General features: G+C 43.6%; 1 protein-coding gene across 1 annotated transcript in view; it reads right to left on the bottom strand.

Annotated features, from left to right (window-relative positions):
* The window catches only part of BRCA2 (BRCA2 DNA repair associated), a 217973-nt gene that overhangs the window by 77633 nt on the left and 112970 nt on the right, over nt 1-27370 (bottom strand). The window contains 6 exon segments of the mRNA XM_029603169.1: nt 1240-1594; nt 2282-2452; nt 13212-13399; nt 14110-14300; nt 16851-17278; nt 18128-18197. Coding sequence (XP_029459029.1) covers nt 1240-1594; nt 2282-2452; nt 13212-13399; nt 14110-14300; nt 16851-17278; nt 18128-18197 — 1403 coding nt within the window.

Genomic DNA, 27370 nt, shown 5'->3' with positions numbered 1-27370 from the left:
ATCAGTTTTATTTATTTGCTGCACCATCAGGGCTGTTTCACCTATTCCCATTTTAATCAATCATAAAGTGCCTTTAAATGCTCGGTTAAAAAACCAAAAAACCAATTTGAGGTTTTCCCTTTGCAACATTTAACACTTTCATTATATATATATTATATATATATAACATCTATTTGAAGGTTATTGGCAACAAGGTCTGCCCCACCTATGTGCTCCCAGACATATGAAATTTTTTCAAGTACACAGACTTTTAAAACATTCTGTCCAGACCCTCTTTTTATTTGATCTAGTAATTTCCTTCTGCTGCTTTGGCCATTGAGTTTAATCAAGAGCTTCATATATAGCTGCCTGGTGTTTTCTCTATACCCTCTTCTTGCTATAATCCTAATATGGTAACACTCCTTAGTAGAGAGCTTCATACTTTTTTGGAACCCAGTTCACTTGCACCTTGAAGCCGGCCAATAGGTATCAATACTGTGCAGTGGCTGGAATTCCCTCCCTCGAGAGCATCCCCTGCCAGTCCAATGAACAGAAGTCATATCCAGAAATCGAGTCACACTGCCACTAGGCATATATCCATCCTTAATTTTCACAATTTCAATATATTTTCATTATTAAAAACAATCTAACAGAGGGAAAATAGAATTATATCTGACCTGATACATTTTGTGAGGAAAGAAAAAGCAGCATGTTAGTGATCAGATTTATTTACACACATTTATATTCTACACATTCCTGCTAATGGTTCAGAGGATTACAGTTAACATTCATAAAATAACAAGTTTCAACACAATACTTGAAAACAATGAAAATCATTGAATAAAATACAAAAGAATAAACGTGAGTAAATAAAATCAGGTAAATGATTCATTAAAGTAAAACGCTTTTATCTTTTTCCTAAACACCTTTATATCTGCTTCACCTTGTAGCTCCAATGGTAAGACATTCCATAGTACTGGCCCCCATGTAGCAGAAAGCCCTAGCATGTGTTGAAAGATAATATACAATATAGGTGGGGCAGACCTTGTTGCCAATAACCTTCAAATAGATGTTGAGCACCATTATTTATCTCATATAGTTTCTGACATGCTTTCCCTATTGCCTATTCTGATATGATGAAGCTAATACTGAACTGATTCAGACTCAGTGGCAAGCATCCATGTTTTTTTTATCACTTTTTTACTTGGACTGAAGAGTGCAGAAAAATATATACCAAATGAAGTCACTATCTTATTTTACCTTTAGCATTAGAGATTCTGGGGCCTCTAGGGGTGTGCACGCAGCCTCAGAGCCGATCAGTTCTGTACCGTGTACAATAATTTTCTGACCAATAACAAGTCTTCCTCTGGATAAGAGAGCAGAGAGTGGAGGATCTAGAAGAGCCTTAACCCCATACCAGCCATCTGTAACTTCAACAATGCTCATGTCTCTGGTAGGCTCTGGAGTAGTTTTGTTGCCACATGCATGAGACAAGGTTGTATCTGATGGAATTATTTTGGAAACACAGAGTACAAGAGTTTTTGCAGCTAAATCATCTCTCTCGGTTATCTTTTTTATAGCAGATCGCTGACTTCTATCAATTTCCACATCATATCTGCAGGTAAAAAAAAAAATTTGTGAGTAGCAAAATATTTTCTATTTCAAAAGTGTTTTTTATCTATGAACACACAAAGAAGAGAAAGAATACTTTTGAAAATAAAGCTATAGCTGTACTTTCTTAATAAAACTAGTTATATATGGATACACAACACCACATTTAAATAAGCAAGAATCATTCTAGCAAAAAGGAAAGGTGTAAGCATGAAAATTCTGAAAAATTGTAGTCACAGTCATATTTTTAACATGTCAGAAAAATTAGTAGCGATTTTGCATGTAAGCAATGACTAAACTGCTAGATCATGACAAAATAAAATAAGATAGTCTGTACATATTGAGGACAATTTTCAAAACTGTCTCGTTTTACCCACATAACTTTGGAAGTTATGCAGGTATAGTCAACTAAATGTATGCCCCTCAGTAGTTAAAAAGAATATGCATGTATTTCACAACACATACTTTTATCTGTATAAGAAACAGACATTCCTAGGGGTGTTCTGGACTTTCCAATATACATGCGTAGTTTTCCCCTGTAGTTCAACCTGCAGAAACAGCAGGGTCAAAATGTATGGGTAGTTTGAGTTTTGAAAACCTGCCTAAAGTTATGCAGGTACAACATACGTAAATTCTTAATTATGTGCATATAATTTTATTCCAAACCTGAAAAACATTGCTTTCAGTTTACCTGTATTTTAACTGTAGAAGAACTCTTTCTGGTGTCAAACACCTACTTGCAAAATGGTCTGGAAAGGAGACTTCCATTGCTGCAAGCTTCCAGACTATCCACCTATAGTGGTTGTAAACCCAAGCAGCAGTGATCAGCTTTGGATCCACACCAGGGGTGTCGCATAGTGCTCTGTATGCCAGAAGAGTTTAAAATGTTAAGCATAGTATTAGGTTTGTGCGTAAAGATAGCCAGAAAAAACAGCATAACCAAACTATTTTTTAAATAACTTAGTTGACTGTTAAAAATGATTTAAAGCCCTCTTTCTCTTTTCAAATTATATTTAGTTTGCAGGGGGAGATATTCACATTTAAGATTTTTAAAAGTTGTTCTTGCTTAGCGACTCCTGCCATTGACAGTCTAGTGCTGTTTTAGTACACTACCAATCCAGTTGTGAACAGGGTTCGACAAATCTTGGGTGCCAGCTTACAATGGTGATTAGAAGTGCCACCATGGTGGTGCCTGGGATTTCCTTGCCCCAGCATGCTCCCAGAACTCCTCTTCTCTTTGGTCAGGAACTGTGTGGCTCTCAGTGAGTTAGAGCCATTTGGCTCCCAAACTTCTGCACTGGTCTCAGTCTTGAGAGCAACAGTACACTTTAAGCAACCAAATGTCCAATATTGTAAAAATTTATTATATATGCAAATGTGCCCGACTCCAGCCAAGTTTCGCTCTTGTTCAATAGGGCTGCATCAGGGGCTAAAAACATACAATAAATAACAATAAATAATATAGAAATGAATAAAACTTAATAAAACATATAATACACAGACATTTAAAATGAACATATAAAATGATACATATAAAATGGTAACATGGATATATGTGGTGTAAATATCAAAACCGCAAGATAAAGATGAACAAAAATATACTAAGCGGAAAAAGTACAGTAAAATGTGCACAGTAAAAGTAGCAAGCACCAGCTAAAAAAAGGGGGACAAAGCTTGACAATGTATATTGCCTTAATCATTATATATAATTATCACGAGTGCCATAAAACAAAAATATATTGAAAATTGCATAACAGAGCTCACCACGCCAGTAAAAGTGTATAAAAGAAAGGGAAAAGAAGAAAGCAGATAAAAAGTATGTCAGTGTGAAATAAATAAAGAGCATATTAATGCTTACTATTTGCATGTGCAAGCACTATACCTTCATCAAATGTGGTACATATAAAATGTGGGCAATGCCTGTGAGATCAATGTGGAAAATGTTAATATTATGTGACATCCAAAAGAATTGCAGAAAAAATGCAGTGTGCAAAAATCTTGATTATCTTATTCTGTTGGCTATAAAAATCTAATGAAATCTGGACTAAGCCAGTCAATTAAATTAAACTAAAATAACACCGTAGTGAAGAGCAATAAACTATATTCTTACAATAGTGTTTTTATGAAAAATATAATAAACTATCTTTATTTTTTAAAAAAGAAGTATCCAGTTATTAATAGGCTATGAAGACAACAGCAGTATTATGGTTATTATAACTATACCTATATGGACCAATACAGCTGTCTTGTTGAATAGGTGATTTATTTTATACAACCTGTAAGCCCAACATCAAATTTTAATGAACCTCAAGGTGCACTAGTCTGAAACATATTAAGATCTAAAAAAATTTTTTTTATATTACAGATATATTGGACATGCAGGGTAAGAAATAGATTACTAATATAAAGAACGTCAGCTGTTAGACTACCGCCGGTAAGTTAAAAGGTAGTTGCTCACACAATTTTTATCTGTACTGTACAGTATAATCGCATCAATTGTGCCAAATGTAAGCTATAAACTACCGAATATCAATAACGCTATTTAAACTTATTCAAACGTCGGCAGTATCGAGTCAGCGCCGGCAAATTTTGAAAAACAAACAAAATAGTTACTCAAAAAATTTTTCCATATAAACCACAGATTACACCCAATAACAACTCAGGATTTCCAAAGTATGGTATTATGATTACTTTTTGAGCAAACCAAAACACCGGCTCTATCGGATCAGTGCGAGCAACATTTTAAAAAAGTCAGATTAATTGCTCACACGATTTGCCCAGTCTTTCTAACGCAAAGCGCTTCAGTTTTGCCAAAGGTGAGCACTAGATCTCAACATTGTAAACGTCACTTCGATCACTTTCGGAGCAGACTAGAACGCCGGCGCACTCTGCTTAAATTGGGCAAAACCGCGCCAAAATTGGTTGTCACTCAAAGAGAATGGGAGTGGCTTGATAGAATTACATTAAATGTGAATTGCTGAGCAAGTCACATTTAATGTAATTCTATCAAGCAAGGACTAAGTACCACACAACCAGTGAAAGTTAATTTTTCCAAGTGTAAATTCTCAGGATAAAATATCTCTAATGGACAGTCTTTAGGATAAAGTGTTTATGTAACAAGTTTATGGTAAGGTTCCTTGTGTTGTGGTACTTTTTCTACTCTTCCATCTATGTACAAATATGGATTTCATCCTTTTTATATGGATGCTCTCTAAGGGCACTTCCTATTGTCCACACACTTAGCTCAGGCATCTCTGCAAACAGTAAAAGCTGTAGTTCTGATTTAAAAAAATACTGTTTTACAAAATGCGATCTGATCTAAAACTTAAGGGCTGTTTGGCAGATATCACATTGACCATTGTAAAAATGGCTTCAGAATAGGTATACTTAGACTGCTCTGACAAATGGTTATCAGTGGTCCAGACAGTAAGCATAAGCCCCAGGATCCCTCTGCAGCCCTCCAGCAGAAGGCAGACAGTGAGTGCAAGCCCAGGGATTCTCTCCCAGGAGCTAAGGAGAGTCAGTATGGGCATGGGGATACTGTTTCTAGGCCACAGGAGGCAAGAAATAGCATGGGGATTGCGGATCCCCTCCGAGAGATATGCGCGAGCAGCAGACCGCCTCTGAAGCCTCGAGGTGCCCTCCCCACCGGGGAGGCACCGCGAACAGAGGCCTTCCCAGGAGAGCCGAGCTCCCCACAAGCACGACATCATGATGTACACGGCATGGAGGCAAAACAGATCAAAGAATGCCTCCGAAAGTTGCCAGCAGTGGGAAAACACAGAAACAAGAAAATTCAGCGCTGCTATCAGTCAGAAACGACCCGCTCTCCAGTTAAAGTTTTTTTATTTTATTTATTTATTTATTTATTCAGTCAGAGGAATGGTGCGTCTCTGCAACTGTTAGGCTGCCCTGAGGAAGAAATGGCATCTCAGGGCAGCAGGGGGTTGTGGGGGAGAGGTTGGACCACCAACATTCACCCCTAAGGCAGCTGAAATACTGGCTGTAAAGAAATAACTAAACACTTACCCCAAAACAACAGAATAAGATAAGAAGGAATGTACAAGACAGATCTGTCACTGAAAACAAAGTTATGCCTGCAAGTCTCCAGAGAAGCTGAACACTGAGGCTGGCAAGAATAAAGAAATTCTGTAAACTATCCTCTCCAAGAACTGGGGAACCGAAGGTGCAACCGCCATCTGCTGGAGTCAGAGAAATACAGGAAAATTAGTTTCTTACCTGATAATTTTCGTTCCTGTAGTACCAAGAATCAGTCCAGACTGCTGGGTTATGCCTCCCTTCCAGCAGATGGAGTCAGAGAGAAACTGAAACGGCACCTCCCATATACCCTGGTGTGCCACCTGCGATCCCTCAGTATAATCAATATCAAAGCAGAAGAAATAGAATATGGGATAACCACCAATGACTAGACCAATATGTAAAAGATTCACTGAAACCATGGAACTATTGAACCAAGAATGAACTATTGATAACAAAACGATGAAAACATCTGACAAAACGCTGTGATAAAAACTGTAACGTAGAAAATTTGACAGAAATTTGATAGAATCAGACAAGCGGGACTCGGACACATTGGGTGGGCGTCTGGACTGATCCTTGGTACTACAGGAACGAAAATTATCAGGTACGAAACTAATTTTCCTTTCCCTGTACATACCAGGATCAGTCCAGACTGCTGGGATGTACCCGAGCCGCCTTAAATGGGGTGGGACACAGAAAGTCCCGCTTGAAGCACACCGCTGCCAAACGAATCAGCAGTTGGATTCCGAACATCCAACCTGTAGTGTTTAGGAAACGTGTGCAAAGACTTCCAGGTAGCCGCCCTACAGATTTCCTGGGGCGAAACACAATTGTTTTCTGCCCATGAGAACACTTGAGAATGGATAGAATGAGCTTTAAGACCCTGCGGAACTGGATGCCCATGACCTATATCAGCGGAAGCAATAGCTTCCTTTAGCCAGCGAGCAATAGAAGTTTTGGAAGCCTTAGATCCCTTATTTGGACCATACCATAAGAAGAAAAGATGATTCATTTGTGACTTCCAGGTAGCGCAATAGGATCCCCAGAACATCTAAGCGTCTTAGGTCGCGACCACCCGAAGAACTAATCTCCTCCTCAGAGAAAGAGGGTAACTCTACCGCCTGGTTGACATGAAAAGAAGAGAACAACGGTAAAAAGGATGATACCGTACGCAGTGAGACTCCCGAATCCGTGATTCGCAGAAATGGGTCTCTACATGACAAGGCTTGTATATCGAAAAACTGACGCGCTAAACAAATAGCCACTAGAAAAACCGTTTTGAGAGTTATATCCTTCAAAATGGCATGCTTGATAGGCTCAAATGGGGGAGCGCAGAGACCACGGAGAACCAAATTCAAACTCCAGGATGGACAAAGCGGTCATACCGGAGGACGCAAATGCTTAACTCCACGCAAAAAATGAACAACATCTGAGTGCAACGCAACAGAAGAACCCTCAATTTTACCACGGAAACATCCCAAGGCTGCAACCTGGATCCGAAGGGAATTATAAGCGAGCCCCTTTTTCAACCCTTCCAGTAGAAACGCCAAAACATGCACTAAGGTGGATCTTTGTGGGGAGACTTTCAACCCATCGCACCATGACTCAAGAACCTTCTATACCCTGACATACGCCATGGAAGTGGATGTCTTACGAGCCCTGAGAAGAGTAGAGATCACTGCTTCCGGATAACCTTTCCTTCTGAGCTGCCGCCTCTCATAAGCCAAGCCGCTAGACAAAAGCGAACCGCCTGATCAAAAAATACGGGGCCCTGGCGCAGAAGGGTTGGAATACGGCTCAGACGAATGGACCGTCGACTGCTAGGGTGACGAGATCCGCAGACCATGGTCTCCTTGGCCATTCCGGAGCTACTAGGACGACCATCCCTTGATAAGCAGGATGCTTGGGGGCCACAGAAGCACCAGAGCATCTACTCCTTCTGACCCGTGTTCTCTTCTTCGCCTGAAGAAACGAGCCACTTTTGCATTGCCTCGAGTCGCCATTAAGTCCAGGTGCGGGATTCCCCAATGACAAATAATGAGTCCCATTGCTTCGGGTGACAGCTCCCACTCTCCGGGATCCAATCGCAGTCGGCTGAGAAAATCTGCCGGAACATTGTCCACTCCTGTAATGTGGGAGGCTGCTAGACGGCTCAGATGACGTTCCACCCAGGCCATCAACAGCTCTGCTTCGGACGCCACTGGACGATTCCTTGTGCTTCCTTGCCGGTTTATGTAGGCCACCGTTGTCGCATTGTTGGAGAGAATCCTTACCGCCCTGTGGTGGATCAAGGGAAGAAAGTGCTGCAGGGCCAGGCGGACCACCCTGGCCTCCAACCGGTTGATGGACCACTTGGTCTGTCGGGGGGACCACCCCCCCCCCCCGAGCAGATTTGGATTGACAGACTGCTCCCCACCCTGTCAGACTGGCATCGGTCGTAATGATGGTCCACGGTGGAGGTTCCAGGTGCACCCCCTGAAGAAGATGACCCGGGACCAACCACCAAGTGAGGCTGGACCGGGCGGGCTCCATCATATGAGCAAAAGCCCAGGGGACCAATTCCAGGGTAGATGTCATATGTCCAATCACTTGCAAATAATCCCATGCCGTGGGCAACGGAAAAGCCAGGAGGTTCTGAATATGACATTAAATTGACTATGCGCTGACGGGGGAGAAACACCTTGCCCACCGCCGTGTCGAAACGAGCCCCAAGAAATTCTAACTCCTGGGATGGTATGAGATGGCTCTTGGCAAAATTCACTATCCATCCCAAGGACTGCAGGGTGTCCAACACTGACTGTACCGCTATCTCGCAAAGTGTTTAGACTTAGCCCGGATGAGCCAATCGTCCAGGTAAGGATGAACTAAAGTTCCCCAATGCCGGAGGGACGCTGCAACTACGACCATCACCTTGGTAAACACTCTGGGGACCGTCGCCAAACCGAAAGGTAGGGCGCAAAACTGATAATGCCCCCCCCCATGATCTCGAATCGAAAAACCTCTGATGCCGTGCCTGAATTCCAATGTGTAGATAAGCTTCTGTTAAATCCAAAGGAGCCAAAAACTCGCCCTTGTGGACAGCCGCTATGACCGACCTCAGCGTCTCCATCCGAAAACCCGGGTACTCGTAATGCTCGGTCGACCTGCTTGAGATCCAGGATTGATCGAAAAGTGCCCTCCCTTCTTGGGAACTATGAAATAAATGGAGTACCGGTCCTGCTCTCATCGGGCGGGACTGGGATCACTGCTCCCAACTCCTGCAACCGAGACAGTGTCTGAGCAATTATCCGTTGTTTGTCCGGGGGACCCCAAGGAGAAACTATAAAAAGATCGCGAAGCGGTCGAGCAGAATCCAAAGCGTAACCGTGACTTATAATATCTAGCTCCCATTGGTCTGACGTTATTTTGACCACTTCCTCCCAAAAAGCGGGACAACCGGCCCCCGATCAGAGGAACAGAGGAATGGGTCGGCGCCCTCTCATTGTGAAGGCTTATTGGAGGTAAAGGTATGGGGGGGCCCTGAACGCTGGGGCCTCCTGCCCCGAAAGGAAGATGACCAGGCCTGTGTCCGAGACGATTGTCGCTGCGTGAAGGAGGAACCCCTCCCCGCACGGAAACGGCGTTGTCCGCGAAACCAGCCTCGGAAGGCTCCAAAAGAGCGAAACTGCTTAGGCTTGTCCTCAGGCAGCTTGTACACTTTATTGACTCCCAAACCTTTAATGAGTTGCTCCAATTCGTCCCCAAACAGTAATTTTCCTTTAATAGGAGAAGAACCCAAACGAGATTTGGAGGAGGCATCTGCCGACCAGTGTCTTAGCCACAAGAGCTGCCTCGCCGATACTGCGGACGCCATGGTACGCGCAGAAGTCCGCAGAAGATCGTACAATGCATCCGCTGTATAGGCGACCGCGGACTCCGTGTGGTTAGCCTGCTCTGCCTCCTCAGGCGGAAGTTCCTGGGCTGTCAATAACTGCTGAACCCAGCGGAGAGTAGCCCTCTGCATAAGGCTGCTACAGACCGCGGACCGGACACCGAGTGCAGACAATTTAAAAATGCGCTTCAATAAAACTTCCAATTTCCTATCCTGAAGATCTTTCAGTGCCGTTCCGCCAGTCACTGGAATAGTGGTATGCTTAATAACAACTGTGACGGCAGGGTCTACCTTGGGGACCTCAAGGAGATTTAAGGAATCGCTCGGCAAAGGGTACAGCTTCTCCATAGCCCTGCTAACTCTTAATGATGCCTCAGGGAAATCCCATTCCCTGGATACAATCTGAAAAAGTTTATGGTAAAAAAGGAAAGTTTGTGGAGGACCTTTAAGCTCCGCTAAAACAGTATCCCGGGGGCAGAGTCCGCTTCGGTATTCGGAGCCAGAATTTCCAATTCCTTCATCCTTGCTAAAAAGCCGAAGGATCTGAGGTTCATCCCCCTCGACAGGAACATGGCTGTCCACATCTCCTCCTATGTCCTGAGTGTAAGGGTCCACAGCCTCAAGAAGTACCGGATCTGGATCCATAGCAGGGCGAGGAAGGCGGATTCCCGCCTTACCTTGTTCCGGTGCAGGCTTAAAAAGCTTAGGAGGGGGGAGGGGGGATTCCTCCCAATCAGCCTCAGCCTTTAGGTAGGCTTTGTGCATCAATAATACAAATCTAGAAGAAAAAGGCTGCGGCCTCTTCAAAGCCCCTCGGGAAATAGCAGAGGAGTCTGCATCACGCTGTCGCTGCGGGCTCAGTGCCGGCGGAGAAACCGGTGAAAAATCCCCCTCCTCCGATGCTGCAACAGTGTCCATAGCCAGCGTGGTCGGTGCATCCAAAATGGCCGCCGCGTCGGCATCAAGAGGGGGCGGGGCAGGTCTCTGCTCTCTAGACACTGGACTGCTTCGCTGCTCACGTGGCTACAAGAGAGAAGGAGACCGCGGGCAGCCCCCGGCTGTCGGGTTCCTGAGAAAGCCGGGTCCCCGAATCTCCGCAGGACAGGCAGCTCGGCAAGACAAGAAAAGCATGCGAATTTGCAGAGTGGAGAGTCCACCCCCTCCGGAGCCCTGGGCTGAAAAGCACAGCAGGCCGGGGCTGAAAAGATAGAAGCCCAACTCTGACCCATCACCCCCCAGCCACTCAGGGAATCTAAGCTCCGGGAACCAGTCTTCAGGACTCTGCCCTACCTGGCCTGCCACCAATATGCTGCAGCTGCGCTAGCACCAGAAGAGAGAAAAGCAGAAAAAGAAGAAATAACTTTTTTTTTTTAAATTTAAATAGTCTAACTCGTGAGAAACCCTAAGGGATAAATAATTGATCTAGTCAGAGGAGTTAGGACCAAACCTGTGCACCAATTGATAAATTTGAGAAGGATCAGGACCGCAGGTTATGCCTCTCAATCTGCTGGAGTCAGAGATATACAGAGGGATCGCAGGTGGCACACCAGGGTATATGGGAGGTGCCTTTTCAGTTTCTCTCTGACTCCATCTGCTGGAAGGGAGGCATAACCCAGCAGTCTGGACTGATCCTGGTACGTACAGGGAATGAAGGTTTACAGAGGGTGCACCAGTTTATGACAGAGCACCCTCTCAGTTTTTGCTCTGACTCCATCTGCTGGAAGGGGGGGGAGAACAACCCACGGTCTGGACTGATCCTGGTACGTACAGGGGAAAAGTTTTACAAACATTAACTTCTGCAATTTCTTGTGGGTTTCCACTTATACTGTAATTGTAAACATGCTGCGTGGACATTTAGGGCACATCGCATTGCTTTATATACAAAAGGCTGAGGTGTCATGAAAAAGTAAAATGTGTAGTTTACTGAAAAAAGCATGTAGTCTATTTTTTTCACAGAGTTATAAGTTGGTTACATTATTTTTATGCTTATTGTAAACTGATGTTGATTTATTGTAACCTCACATCAAGCATTATTTTATGAAATTATACATCTAAATAAATAATTTTTTTTAAAAACACGATGCACATGCTAAAAAAAAAAAAGATGTCTGTGCAGCCACTGTAAAAACAGACAACACAGTTTATGCATATTATTTTGGCACATAGTCTGCATGGTTCTGGGAATCCTTTTCCCCAGATCCTGAAAGTAAGAGTGAGCATGGGGTCAGGATCCCCTCCCTGAATCTAGAAGAGACTGGGCAGGGCTAAGGATCCCTCTAGGAGCACAGAGGCAGCATTAGGTTGAAGATTCCCTTCCTAGACCATACAAGGAAAGACAGCACAGGCAGGGATTCCCCGAGGGTCTTAGGATCAGAAAGAAAGTGAACATAGCTGAAATTAAAAAAAAAATTACTTTCACAATTTTTTTTTTTTTATTTCCACTTGCCTCTAAATGCTTAAAGATATACATGTATTAATATTAAACTTGTTTCTGATCCAGACCTATCTATTAATACTATCTATTAATACTATCTATTAATACTATCTATGACCAGGCGCGAACAAAAGTACGCTGGATTTTATAAGATACGCACGTAGCCGCGCGTATCTTATAAAATCCGGGGTAGGCGCGCGCAAGGGGGTGCACATTTGTGCAACCTGCGTGCGCTGAGCCCAGCGCGAACTGCCTGTTCCCTCCGAGGCCGCTCCGATTTCGGAGCGGCCTCGGAGGGAACTTTCCTTCGCCCTCCCCCCTCCTTCCCCTCCCTTCCCCTACCTAACCCACCCCCCCGGCCCTATCTAAACCCCTCCCTTACCTTTGTTAGCAGATTTGCGCCTGCTAAAAGGAGGCATAAATCTGCGCGCACCAGCGGGCTGCTGGCGCGCCGTCACCCGACCCGGGGGCTGGCCCGGAGGCCTCGACCATGCCCCCGGGCCTGCCCCTGAAATGCCACGTCGTTTCGGGAACGCCCCCGACACGCCCCTCCCCGCCCCTTTTACAAAACCCCGGGATTTACGCGTGCGCCGGCGGCCTATGCAAAATAGGCGAGCCGGCGCGTAGGGCTTTTAAAATCCGCCCCATAGTCTCCTTTCGTGCATCACCTATGCAGCTTTTTCCAAATATTTTGTTTTTTGGATACAAAAATGAATTCCAGCTACATTTATTTGGAAAAAAGGGAAAACTGATTTATAGTTAAAAGTTTATGCCCTAGCCAATGACATTAAAATGGCTGGCTCCATGGCTCAGGCAGTAGTAATATGGCATAGTAAGACCAGCCAACTCCAGTCCTCAAGGGCATAAACAGGTCTGGTTTTTAGGATATCCTCAATGAATATGCCTGAGAGATTTGCATATAATAATGTGGTGCTTGAGGACCCGAGCTGGCTCCCCCTGGTTTAGGAGCATATAGAAAAAAGAAATACTGTATATCTAGGCTCAGAGAGAAAGAGAAGGTGGATGTGGTTCCTGCGACACTAGACAGTCATGGAGTGATGTTTTAAGGACAGGACTTGGAGGAGATTTCCTTCCAGGTTTCAGGCTGGCGAGGGTTCCTTAGAGTTACTCAGGCACGATAGCTGGGATAGTGGTTATACAAGTGAGAAAAAAAGCATGCGCATGTGGTGATAGGGAGGTGTGCAAAAAGAAATGCATTTTAAAAAAAATCTCCTGTACAATAGTACACAAGTGGCCTCTCTGGACAATTATCACCTGTATAGTTCTTCTTTTCCTGCCTTGCCACTGTTGGTAGGTATAAGCAACCCTCCATCAGCCAACTGTATTCCATGTCCAAGCTGCAGAAGATCATTTGGGAAATAGTCCTGGCAATGAAACTGGAAGGACTCTGCATTTTCACTGTTGACCACTGTGCCTTGCTTAACAAACCCATATTTGAGCAACTGTAACAAAAATTGGAAGAGACAGATATGAGAAAGAGTAAATAAATATAATCTTCAAAGGCTAAAACTTGAATCGCAATTCAAGCCTCTTAGGCTTATTTAAATTGCAATCCAATAGTTGACTATTTTGTTTTATAATATTTTCGGCATTGCTTTGATTTTTTTTTTACACTCATTTTTCCTAGTTGATGATTTACTCTGTTTGGTCGTATTGTTCATTTTGATGGCAACTTATTTAATAATTGTTAATTTGACCCTAGTTTGAATGCTTATGTTTTATTTGCTGCTGAGAACAGAGTTCTTGGATTCAGCGAATTACAAATTTTAGTAATAGAGTTATTTTCAGATTAAATTTGGTTTCCAATATCTTATTAAATTGCTTCCTAAATTAAAAAAAAAAATTAGCATGAATGAGCTATACATGTAGATGCAAATGTATTAAAGAATTCCTAATCAATTAGCTATTTTTGCATTAAAAACATCACTAGTTGAAATATGTCTTACTGAATGTAATTACTGTGTAACTAGGATCCTGAGCTAATATTTACAAACCATAATTAAGAAAAAGGAGTTTATATTTATATTATTGTGATAAAGTAAGGGCATGTAGCTACTGCAAATAAAAATATATTCCTGGGTATATATCTAAGTCCAAACACTAAACATTTGCTCAAGAACACAACAATCCAAAGTATAATGAACACACATACCTGCTCTCTGGAACAGGCAGCAGGTGGTTTCCCATTTACTGCTACTTTCAGAGGGATTCGGGCTGCAACACACATTTTTGTCTCATACAGACTACCTGTTTGTGGCCGAATTTTTTGCTTTTGTTTTTTCCCAATTCTCATTTCTTGCATATCTCTGGCACAGCAAAGATTGGCAATTATTTGTCTCCAGTCTATTAAAAAAAACAAAACTCTTGAAATGCTATGTTAAAGTTATACATTTCTTAATATTCAGAATATCTAGAAAAGACATTTAAGTAAGCCTGGAGATTTTATTTACAAAGGATATAAACCAAAAACTATTTCAGGACAGAGTTTATTTTGAAATTTTTTTTTTTTAATTGTGAATTCTATTAATTTGAATAAGAGAATGGGAGTCATGATACTCTCTCCAGCTGCCCCTGAGCCACACTGAGGATATCTCTCCTCTAGTGTTGATTTTCCTTTCTTCAGCACTAAACTGGACTATTTGTTTAATATATTCTTCCCCTGGTTGCTTATCATCCAATCTGTTTTCATTGATAAGTCTCCTATCAGTCCGAGCAGATAGCAAAAATTCTATAATTTTAGGAGATTTTAATCCCCACATAGGCCTGGATTTATCAAAATGCACTAAATACCGCATGCGATAGAAAAAGGGGCATGTTTTATGGTAATAGGCAGTTTATCGCAATTTGCGCTAATACCTATGCGAAGAGCGCAAATTGAGATAACTTTTTCACACTTTGAAATAAGTGCAGTATTTCCTACATGCAACCATTGGAGGGCCCATGTTTACTATCAGAGAGAGAGCGATAGAGACTAGTCATAATGCCCCAACACTAGATAGGTATTTATATCTCTATGGGAGGCCCACCTAGTAACTCGAGGTGAGGTTTAGGTATTAGTGTAGAGGTTAGGGGCCACTTTGACATTCAAAGTGAGATGTACGAACAGAACAGTGCTCTCTTGTGAAGATTTGATGACCCTCGGAGTGAGGAAACTCACCCAAAGATGAGATTTGTGCAATGTTCTCTCAACCTAGCTTGATGTTACCCAGGTAGAGTCCATCAAACTAGGTTGAGAGAACATTGCACAAATCTCATCTTTGAATAGCAGCGATTCTAATTACCAAGGCTTAAACAGAGAGCATAGCTAAACAGTAAGGAGATAAAGGACAGGGAGGGAGAGGGGGGGGAAAACAGGACAAATGGGATATGTCTTCCAGCAACCAGCAGCACTGTGAGGTCAGGAAGGAAGGGGCTGGAGCCAAATGTGGCTGGAACCTTCCTGGCCACATGACACCAGAGCAACACTGCAGAGGACAGGAGGGGAGGGATTGGAGCAGGAAACACACACAATAGAACATGGCAGAAAGCCATTTTGCACATAAAAGAGCCAGATGTGGCTCCCGAGTCATAGTTGACCAACTCTGCTATTGATAATTATTTGTTTTAACACAATAACTTAACAAGTGGGAAAATGCATGCAAGATGTAGTGTGTAGTGACATTTCCCTTCAGGCATCTCTCTCATGCTCTCTTCCCTAACCTACTAGGTCTGCAAGATCTGCACAACAGACAAGCAGTAATGGTGGGGGCAAGGAGAGGGGTCAAAAATAGGGAGAGACAATGGCAGAGACTCACAATGATCCTCCTGCTCCCTTATTTATTTATAGATTTTTTCTATACCGGGGTACGTAAATAACATCACCTCGGTTTACATTCAAACAGTAATTCAGCATTGCGCTTTACAATATAACAAGGTAACCAAACGAAAACAATACAGTATATAACTTTGTATTAATAGAATATAAGCAATATATGAGATATTGTGGCAGTTAGGAAGAGTAGTTGAGGATTCAGATCATTGATAGTAGGCTTTTTTAAATAGCCAGGTTTTAAGGTTTTGTTTAAATTTTTTGTGACAGAGTTCCTGGCGTAATTCAGAGGGCATGGTGTTCCATATTGTTGATCCAGCAATGATGAAAGATCGTTCTTTTGTACTAGAGAGTTTAGTCAGATTGGGTGCTGGGATATTTAGTTTGGCTAAATTCTGGAATCTCGTTGGGCAGGAAGACGTTTTGAATTGTAGTTGATCTGTAAACCAGAGCATTTCTCTGTTTTGAATGGCTTTGTGTATCAGCGACATAGATTTATAAATTATCCTGTAAGCCATGGGTAGCCAGTGCAAAGACTGAAGAGCTGGAGTGATGTGATCATGGCGGCTTGTGTCGGTGATAATGCGGGCAGCTGCATTTTGCAGCATTTGCAAAGGTTGAATGGTGACTTTGGGTAGACCCAGTAACAGAGCATTGCAGTAATCAATCTTTGATAAAATAGTTGCTTGTAAAACTGTGCGGAAATCATATTGGTATAATAGAGATTTAATACGTTTAAGCGTGAATAGCTTAAAGAAACCATTTTTTACCGTATCTGCGATGAATTTTTTAAATGTGAGATTGCTGTCAATGATGATACCAAGGCTGACATGTGGCATACACAATCACTTGACTAAGAGCTCATGGTTGTGATTATGCACTTGCACTCTTATACAGATATACAGACAAACCCTCAACAAGAAGCACTCTCATTCTAGTGGTAATTGACTTAAAAGGGGTGCTTTTATAAAAGTTTATAATTGGAATGTTACTTAAATAATAATCAGTTTGTATGCACATTAATACTGTTCTCTTAACATAGAAAGAACTAAACTGAAAATCGTACTTTAATAAATTTCTCTTACCTGTAACATTAATTCCATGTCCTTCTAAAGTGCTAGTTTCTTCTAAAGGGACTCTCTCTTCTACATACAGGTGAGGTTCTGCTCCTGTAACAGGATCTTCATTGACAGTATTTATTTCTTCTTTATTCATGCTCCCATATTTGCTGATCGTTTTAGTTTTATATTGGTCATTAATAGATTGTCTTGAAATTGTCTTAAATGGGGGAACAAAAGTCTTTGCAGGCTTATTGAATGTATGTAAATTTCTTGTTTTTTTAATTTCTGCTATTGCCATCTTGTTAAAAGGGTATGAAAGAGCTGATGAGCCATGTGAAGGCTGATTAATAATCTGATCCTGCAAAATTTCAGATTCAGAATTAAATCCTTTAGAGGGCGAGTTATGATCTGTACAATTCGGAAGCCTGTCCTCTTGTTTTCCTCTGATAATGCTGCAAGGGGGAAAAAAGTAAAAGTTTAACCTGTTTGGCATTGTACAGTAAACTCTGCTTTCTTAATCTACGGGTATCATGTCCGGAGAGGAGGAGTAGTCTGTTGGATAGGGAACAAGGCCGGGAAGAAGTGTATACTCTTCTAACTTTGGGGGACTAGTCTTTACACTTCCACTGTCTTCTTGACCTTGGCAAATCTGTTACTTTTTTCTTGGCCCTGGAATTTTCCTCCTGTTCCTCTGACCATCCTGCTGTTGCTGCAATGCCATGAGACTTCATTTGTAATTACACAGGGTTTTCCTCCATTTTAACCCGCTCATCCCTACCGATAAGCCCAGCAATTGCAGTAACACAGATTGCAGCTACATTTAGAATCCAGCATGCATGTACTACAAGTCTGGCTGCTAGATGATGTACTGTGTGATGGCTGGGAACCTCTTTCTTAGAAACTGGGAACACTGCCTTTGCTGCATTCCCTGCCCCACATGGAGTGAGGAACCAAAGCCAGGCTCAGGAATGAAATCAGATCTCTCACAGGGCAACATGCAATTGAGCCATTGGGCTGGTCCTCAAATTCTCTATTTCCAGGAGTTTGTAAAAATTACAGAACTAGGGAAAGAGAACAGAATCTACTGTACCGTTTTCAGTGCAAATGAATACTAAAATCATGTTAAAAGCAATATATTTTGTTTATACTTTATCAACTGTAGAATAGAGAATACACTGATTATACAATATATTATAACTTTTCAGTTGATCAAAATGAATACATTCATGTCATGCTCTCCTTTCTTAGTTGCTTACATGTAAAACCTATAAATAAAACCATATTACAAAAGCTTTTCTTACCTAGATGGAATACAGGTTACAGGTTTTAAAGGGACAGTATAAGCAAATTTTCTTCTATCTGTTGTCATCACTGAAAAAGAAACCAGCATATTTAAGAGCATATTGTGTGAAACGTATCAAACAAAAACATGACATCTATGAATAATAAATACCAAAAAGGAATCATAGCTGCAGTTCCCCATTTCTGTAACTAAGCATCTCTGACATGAAATTAGAAAACTACGGCTTTATATTCTAGAAACCCTTAATAGAATGATGTACATGCCAATATGAGTGAAGGAGCAGCCTCGTGGTTAGAGCAGCAGCCTGAGAACTAGGGAAGCCAGGGTCTAAACCTCATTTCTCCCACTGACACTTGTGACCTTGGGCAAGTCATTTCACCCTGCATTGCCGCAGGTACAAACTTAAGATTACAAGAAGTCTGGGGGCAAGATCTTACATACACTACCTGAAACTTAACATGCCTTGAGCATGGGTTTGAAAAGGTGAGTAATAAAATCCAAAAAAGAACTTTGACATATCCAGCCTTTATTCATCAGTTCCTTTATTTCTATCAGCTATAAAGGACAACGGTTGATGTCTCCACTCTTTTTGTACATCTAAGTTTTACTTTACTGCAATATTATGCATCTTTTTATCAATGTATTTTTAAAAATATTAATCGCAATCCTTCTGTTGTTTAGAATGACAAAGAAGCATTCCAATGGCCTCAGTTTTTGGCCCCATAAAACGTTGCATAATTTGAACCAGATCATGTTTGAATGAACTGTTCCTGTTTGTATACCCCGGATCAGTCCAGACAAGTGGGTTTATGCATCCCTACCAGCAGACGGAGGCAGAGAACAAAATTTTGAGGCACTGCCACATAACCGAGAGCGCCACCTGCAGTCCCTCAGTATTTCTTTGTCTTCAGCAGATAGTAGAGATGCAAAACTGCAGTCTGGAGTTAAAAAAAAAAAGGAAGAAGAATAAGGAGATTCGGCTCTCCAAGGTGTTAGGTTCCTTCGAGGGCCTTCCCTCGGGTGCTGCAGGACAAGCGAGGGGGTTGGTGACACCTATCCTGACTCGGCCCTTCTTGTCAGAAGGGGTTGATAGCCATGGGTCCTGGTTCCCTTACTCCCTCTTGGTCCTTCACTCCCCACTCTGTGTCCTTGGCACCCTCAGTGCTCGGCCTCCAGAAGCAGGGAAGTATTTCTGTTCTTTTTTCTTTGGTCCCTTTTCTGGCTGGGTCTTTTTTTTTTCTTTTTTTAAAGAAACAAAGAAGCACAGCAGTAGTGGCTGAGAACAGGGCTAAAGCAGCAAGTAAGTCACTGTTTTCCTGCTGGGAGGCAGGCAAGAGGAAACGGGCCAAATTGCCATTGTTGGTCGGGGTCGGGTGTTTGATATTTCAGCACCAGACAGTGGCAGGGGCTATTTTTAGGCCCGACTGCGCCAGCATGCTGACTCCCGTGCAGCGCGGCAAAGTTTGTTGTGGCTGTGTTTTAAAGTGGGATCAACTCTATTTTGCTTTGTTTGGCCGAGAATGTGCTTCGGGGGGGGGGGGGGGGGGGGGGGGGGGGGGGGGGAGGCGGGTGCGGGACCTCCGCAGGGCAGCAAGAGGACTATGATGGCTGGGCCAGCTCTGGAGTTCCCAGGGGTTGGAGAAGCTGGTGGCCATTTTGTCAGAACTTGCTGGGAGTCAGGCTGCTATTTCGGAGCCTCAGGACTCTCTTCCCACGATGTTTCCCACTGAACAGGACTCTGCTGGTGGCAGGGGAAGGGGAAAGGCTCAGGAAGGTGTTGGTCAGGACTCTTCCTCCTCAGATCCGGAGGCGTTTTCCACGGATTTTGTTCTTCACCTCCATAAGGCTTATTTAGCTAGAAAGGATTTAGAGTCAAAGAGATCCTTACCCAGGAAGCCCAAGGCAGCCAAGAAGGCTAGGGATTCAAGGCCTGTGGAGACGGGAGGGATCCTACGCTCATTGGGACTCAGATGGTCCGTGGAGGAAGAAGTTTCAGCAGAGGGGATGGATGATCCTGACCAAATGCAAAGGGTCTGGTGGATCCAGACAAAGACCCTGTTGGTGCCTTGGGGGATCCAAAGCAGGATCCGGACCAGGATTAGTGGATGCATTGGGGAACCCAATGTAGGATCCAGATGCATTGCCGATCGCAGAAGGTGATGACCGCGGGTGGTCCTATCTGTTCTGGAGGGAGGAACTGGGTCCACTGATTTCCCAGGTGCTGGAGTAGCTGGGGATTAAAGACATCCAGGAGGACTTAGATAATGAGGGAGTGAACCCGGTCCTGGAGGGATTACGAGGATCCCCTAAGGCCTTTCCATTGCCAAGGATCAGGAGTGGGACTCTCCTGAGGTGGGCCTGAAGATAGCAAGGGCTAGGGTGAAGTTATATCCCTTGCTGGAGCAGATCTTGGAGTCATGGAGAATGCCCAAGATGGATACAGCTGTGTCTGTGGTTACCAAAATGACGACCATCCCGGTAGCAGGGTTGGTGGCTCTAAAGGATGTCTAGGATCAGAAGCTGGAGATTCTGCTCAAGAGGCTGTTTGAGGTTTCATCTTTGACTCTTTACATGACGGTGTATGGAAGTTTGATGCAGAGAGCCTGCTTATGCTGGGTGCAGAAGACATGACAAGTGGTCAGGGACAGCAGCTGAGTCAGTGCAAGCGGCCCACTTCCAAGTGGGAGTAGCCTTATGTGGCTGATGCTCTTTATGACATGATCCGGACTGCCAGGTGTATGGTCTCTGCAATGGCAGCACGTAGGCTCCTATGGCTGTGAAATTGGTCAGCAGATGTGTGGTCTAAAGCCCAGCTGTCTAATCTTCCCTTCAAGGGGAAGCTATTCTTTGGGGAGGACCTGGAATAGCTCATGAAGCAGTTGGGAGAGTAGAAGGATAATAAGTTACATGAGGACAGAAAGGCCCCTAAGAAGCCCTTTTCACTGCAAGATAATTTCGGAAGGAATGGAGGTTTCATGCAGGCAGGAGCCCTGGTCTGGCATCGCAGAAGCAGAGTTCTGGCAGACAGCTGCCCTTTCAGAGTCAGCGTAGAACCCCTAGGGACGGTGGGAACAAAATTGGGCAATGAAAGCGTATTGGTCCGCTCTTCTCCGGAGTCTATTGGAGGGAGGCTGTCCCTCTTTTATGAGGAGTGGACCAGAATCACATCAGAGCGGTGGGTCCTGGAGGTGATAAGAGATGGCTACGCTTTAGAATTTTCTCATCCGCTCAGGGACGCCTTTGTAGTCTCCCGCTGCGTCTCCTGGTGCAAGCAAGAGGCCGTGTGGGATACTCTACATCAGTTGCAGCTCCTGCATGCCATTGTACAGGTGCCCCCTCCTCAAGAGAGGAGGCAGGGCCATTTTCTGTATGCTTCGTGGTGACAAAAAAGGAGGGGACCTTTTAGTCTATTCATGATCTGCAGAAGGTCAATGCTTCCCTCTGGGTACCACGGTTTCGGATGGAGATGCTGCACAAAGGGGGAGTTTCTACTGTCATTGGATTTGATGGAAGTCTAATTTCATATCCCCATTCGGGCTGAACACCAAAGGTTCCTGAGGTTCATGGTTCTGGGAGAACATTTCCAATTTCAAGCTCTTTCCTTTGGGTTGGTGACAGCGCCGCGCACATTCACAAAGGTGATGGTAGTAGTGGTGGCAGCACTCAGGAAGGAAGTTATCCTGGGCAAAAAACAACAAAAGCACTGTAACTTTGTGTCCAGACAGATCGCTGCATTGTAAGTTTTATTGCAACAATCAATACACAGATTGATATATTGACTCTTACTGCGGTGAGAGTATGTTTACAGTATAAAGCCCCTGATGCAGCCTTGTTGGCGAAACTCAGTTCGAGTCGGGCACCTCTAATAAAATCTTCCACGGTGTAAGGTAGTCCCTTTGTTGTTTTTTGCGTTGGCTATGTGGGACCGCCTTCCGATTTGTTTTATAGGAAGTTATCCTGGTGCACCCGTACCTGGATGACTGGCTGATACAGGAAAAGTCGAAGGTGGAATGTGGTTGATCAGTTCAGTGAGTACTGCAGCTTCTGGAGTCGTTGGGCTGGATAAAGCCGGCTCAGTCGGAGTATCTAGCGGCATGCTTCAATACCCGGTGAGGGAAGGTGTTTCTGACTGCGGATAGAGTCAAGTTACAGAGTCAGATCCTTTGGTTGCTGCGCCTGTCTGTGCCCAAGGTCTGGGATTACTTGCAGGTCCTGGGTTCCATGGTGTCTGCACTGGAATTAGTTCCATGGGCCTTTGCTCACGTGTGTCCTCTGCAAGGGGCTCTGTTATCCTGTTGGAATCTGCTTTTGGAAGAATTTCAGCTTCCTTTACTGTGGCCAGAGGATGCCAGGTCTAGTCTCTTGTGGTGGCTGTCTCAGCACAATCTGGAGAAAGGGATGGATCTGGAAGTGCCCGACTATGTGTTGGTGACCACGGATGCCAGCCTCTCTGGCTGGGGGCGATTTATCAAGGGAAATCAGCCCAGGGTCCGTGGTTGCCAGAGGAGGTGACCTGGTCTATCAATTGGCTGGAAACCAGGGCAGTGTGTAAAGTCTTACAGGCGTTTCTTCCGCTCATTTGAGACAAGTCAGTGTGAGTGTTCACGGACAATGCGACGACAGTGGCGCACATCAATCGTCAGGTGGTACAAAGAGTTGTCTAGTGGCGCTGGAGGCGCAAACACTGTTTGTGTGGGTGGAGAAATATCTGCTGAGAATAGCTGCTTCTCATATCACTGGAATGGACAATGTGCAGGCGGACTTCCTCAGCAGACAGCGCCTAGACCCATGGCAGTGGGAGTTGTCAGCGGAAGCCTTCACCTTGCTGCAGGCAAGGTGGGGCAGACCAGTAGTAGACCTAATGGCGCCTCCAGGAAATGAAAAAATGGATCAGAGGCATTGATGCTCTAGTTCAACCGTGGCCGACACATCAGTTGCTATACATGTCCCCACCGTGGCTTCTCATAGGTCGTGTGCTGTGGCGCATTGAGCTTCATTCAGGCAGGGTGAATCTGGTAGCACCCGAGTGGCTGCACCGGCTGTGGTTTGCAGACCTTCTGTGTCTAGCGGTAGATGGTCCTGTGCGCTTGATCCATCTGTATGGATTGCTGCGACAGGGGCCTGTATTTTCAGATCGAGAGGCTCACTTCTGCCTAGTGGCTTAGCTTTTGAGAAGCGATGACTCAGTTTGAAGGGTTATTCAGAAACTGTGATTGCAACTTTGCTTCAGGCAAGGTGACCTTCCATGTCAATGGCTTATGTCCGAGTGTGGAGGGTATTCGAATCATGTTTTTTTCAAAACAGGTTGCAACTTTTGAAGGTGAACGTTCTGCAGATCTTGGTCTTTTTGCAGAGCGGTTTGGCTAAGGGTTTGGCCTATAATTCCCTTCGGGTCCAGGTAACAGCCTTGGGTTCCCTTCGAAGTAGGATTCAGGGAAGACCTGTGGCGTCTCATCCAGATGTAGTTCATTTCCTTAAGCGGGCGAAACGTGTGTTCTCCAGTGAGGATTTGTCCAGCCTGGAACCTTAATTTAGTGCATAGAGGGCTGAGTGGTCCTCCCTTTGCACTAATGCGGAGGGCTTCGGTAAAGGATTTAACCCTGAATTCCTGGTGGCTATCTGTTCGACTAGGCGAATATCTGAGCTGTAAGCGTTGTTGTGTAGGGTCCCTTTCCTGCATTTTTCGGAGGATAGGGGTTTCTTTACGTACGGTTCCTTCCTTTTTGCCTAAGGTGGTGTCCTCTTTTCACCTTAACCAGGTTGTCGAGCCTCTGGCCTTGCCAAATTTGGCAGCTGATGCTCTGATGGCAAGGGAGCTTCACTTATTGGATGTGCATCAATTCTTTTGCGATATCTTAAGGTGACAAATGCCTTTCGGAGATCTGATCATCTGTTTGTCCTGTTTAGTGGAGCAAAGAATGGAAATAAGGCTTCCAAGGGCACTACTGTACGATGGTTGAAGGAGGACAATAGCTTCAGCTTATATTGGTAAGGGCCGATCAGTGCCGGAGGGGGTTGAGAGCACATTCCACTAGGGTGCAGGCAACCTCTTGGGTGGAGTGTCAACTGCTTTCTCTGCAGAAGATTTGTCAAGTGGCAATGTGGTCTTCTCTTCACATTTTTACCAGACATTATCACTTGGATGTGCGGGCGCCAGAAGAGGCGACTTTTGGGGGAAAGTGTGTTGCGCGCGGGTCTTTCGAGTTCCTGCCCAAAATAGAGGGGCTTTGGTACATCCCACTTGTCAGGACTGATCCGGGGTATGAACAGGAAAGGAAAATTGGTTCTTACCTGCTAATTTTCGTTCCTGAAATACCATGGATCAGTCCAGAGACCTATCCCCATCTTTCAATCCTTGCTTCTGGATGTTGCTGGACTAGTATGTGATATACTCAGATTAATGAGATCTGTACATAGTTTGGTATGTGTTTTGTATTAAGTAAAGGAGGTCTAGTTCCAGAGGGCTCCAACTTTGATTCTATGTTTACCTTATTGTTTATTAACAGACATATTGGCTTGGGGACAGGTCAGTACTGAGGGACTGCAGGTAGCACTCTCGGATATGTAGCAGTGCCTCAAAGGTTTGCTCTCTGCCTCCATCTGCTGGTAAGGATGCATAAACCTACTTGTATGGACTGATCTGTGATACTTCAGGAATGAAAATTAGCAGGTAAGAACCAATTTTCCTTTGCATTTGCTCCCAAATATCACCATGAGTCCTCAAAGTCTAGAAAATAATGCTTTTACCTATCTCTGCTATTATTCTAGGCTTAAAGAAAGAGTATGTCCTTCAGAAGAAGCCTTTGTTTAAAAAGATAAGGCAAACCAAAAGACTGCGGCTATCACCATCTATATAGATCAGATTGTGAAGGTAGTGTGGTCTTATCATTATTGCCAGATATCTATAAATAGAAGAAAAAATGTCCTTCCCCAAGAGAGGTGTTTCTTCACCTTCCCGTTAAGATTTCAGTGGTAAAAACTATTTTAGCAATAGCCAAGTTTTCCAAATTTGAACAGTGTACAAACTGCCAAGAATACACAGGAAATATCAGTCATAGAATGTGATCTCTTATAGCTCCATATCCAAGACAGTTTTTGTCATGTTTCTTCATTGTACTTTTATAACTGTATTGAAAAGTAGTTTTGCAATGTTCATAGGACGATTTGACATCTATATAGCTGATTAAGCTTAGCTGTAACAATTTGTTGAAAATTATGTTACAATGTTCATTGAACAAGATAGACGTCTGTGCAGCTGAATGGACTTAGCTGTCTCAAAGCAAATTCATGTTACTATTCAATAGTTACTGTGTGACAGCACATTAGGTTAATTTTCAACAAATTGTTACAGCTAAGCTTAATCAGCTATATAGATGTCAAATCGTCCTATAAACATTGCAAAATTACTTTTCAATACAGTTATAAAAGCAAAATTATTTTCAAGCAAAAATCAGTTTTCAGAAATTTAGATAAAAAATACACAACGGATTAGGTTCAATTGAAGTACCTCATGGTTGCAATTACATCGAGATTTAATGGTGTCGTCAAAAAATCATTCAAAGACATGTATTCAGTTTAAATGTTTTTATTAAAAATTAAAATTTGAGCTGCTTTGAGACAATAATTAAAATAATTTAGGTATTTTTATCTTAAAATAAAATTAGAGAGTATAAGACCGGTGACTGAACCAATTGGCTATAAGAAGTTTCTGTTTTTTCAGATCTCTTGCCAATACTGAGGTCTTATCTCTATAAAAATAAAATATTGAACTATACAAATAGCCATTAATCAGTTGCTTACAGTATTATTAATATTATTCTATTAGCTTAATTGAATTTCACAAATTTCTGCAGCTAACATTCATTCATATAGTTAGTTATTGTTTTATTTGGATTGTATACTAGCTATTCCCCGATTTTTGTTGCTTGACTTAATATTACCACCCTTAACATAAGATTTGGGGGTAACTAGCACAAAGTGGCAGTTACTACCATAAGAAACTTACTGGGCAGTCTGGATGGACTATAGGAAAATTAGTTCTTACCTGTTAATTTTCGTTCCTGTAGTACCACGGATCAGTCCAGACAGTGGGTTGAGCCTCCTTTCCAGCAGCTGGAGACAGACTAAAACTTGAAGGATACCCTATATCAGGACAGAGCCTATCCTCTAATCCTTCAGTATAACGTTTGTCAAAGCAGAAAACAACAAACCCAAGAATAGGGTCAAGCAAGTAACCATAAATCTCAAAGGAGCAACTATAGAATAATGTATAAACATGGTATACCTATACGCTCTTGCATAAACTTGGTATAAAAAAATGACCAAGGCTTCCGGTGTAATTGCTCAGTAATCTTGCACAAAGTGAAATATAAAAATCTGCGAACCTGCAAGAAAACAAGCTTTGAGAGGACAGAAAGACAGACAGGGAAGGGCGTCTGGACTGATCTGTGGTACTACAGGAACGAAAATTAACAGGTAAGAACTAATTTTCCTTTCCAGTACGTACCCGGATCAGTCCAGACACTGGGATGTACCAAAGCTTCCTTAAACTGGGTGGGACCGAGGCAGTCCTGCTCGAAGCACTTGCCGCCCAAAAGAACCAAAAACCGGAGCGTGCACATCCAGACGGTAGTGCCGAGCAAAAGTATGCAGAGACATCCAAGTGGCGGCCCTGCAAATCTCCTGCGGGGAGACAGATTGACTCTCCGCCCACGAAGTAGCCTGAGAACGTAGAGAATTGGCCTTCAGACCCTCAGGAAGCGGACGACCTTGACAAAGATATGCCGAAGAAATGGCTTCTTTTAACCACCGCGCAATCGTGGTCTTAGAAGCCTGTTTACCCCGGTTGGGACCACTCCAAAGGATGAAGAGATGGTCCGACACGCGAAAGTCATTGGTAACCTGGAGATAGCGAAGCAAAACTTGTTTGACATCTAGCCGACGGAGGTCGCCACCAGCCGTACCCGTAATCTCCTCCGGAGAAAACGCGGGTAGTTCTACCGACTGATTGACATGGAAGGCGGAGACAACCTTAGGCAAGAAAGAAGGGACCATCTTGAGAGAGACCCCGGAATCAGAAAAAACGCAAGAAGGGCTCCCGACAGGACAGCGCCTGGAGCTCGGAAATCCGGCGAGCGGAAGAGATAGAGACCAGAAAGACAGTTTTGAGTGTTAGATCCTTGAGCGTAGCGTGGCGAAGAGGCTCAAAAGGAGCCGCACAGAGAGCACGAAGGACTAAGTT

Source organism: Rhinatrema bivittatum, chromosome 5, assembly GCF_901001135.1.
Source record: "Rhinatrema bivittatum chromosome 5, aRhiBiv1.1, whole genome shotgun sequence".
NCBI lineage: Eukaryota > Metazoa > Chordata > Amphibia > Gymnophiona > Rhinatrematidae > Rhinatrema > Rhinatrema bivittatum.
The sequence above is the reverse complement of the archived record's forward strand: the minus strand, read 5'-3'. Positions and strand labels throughout refer to the sequence as shown.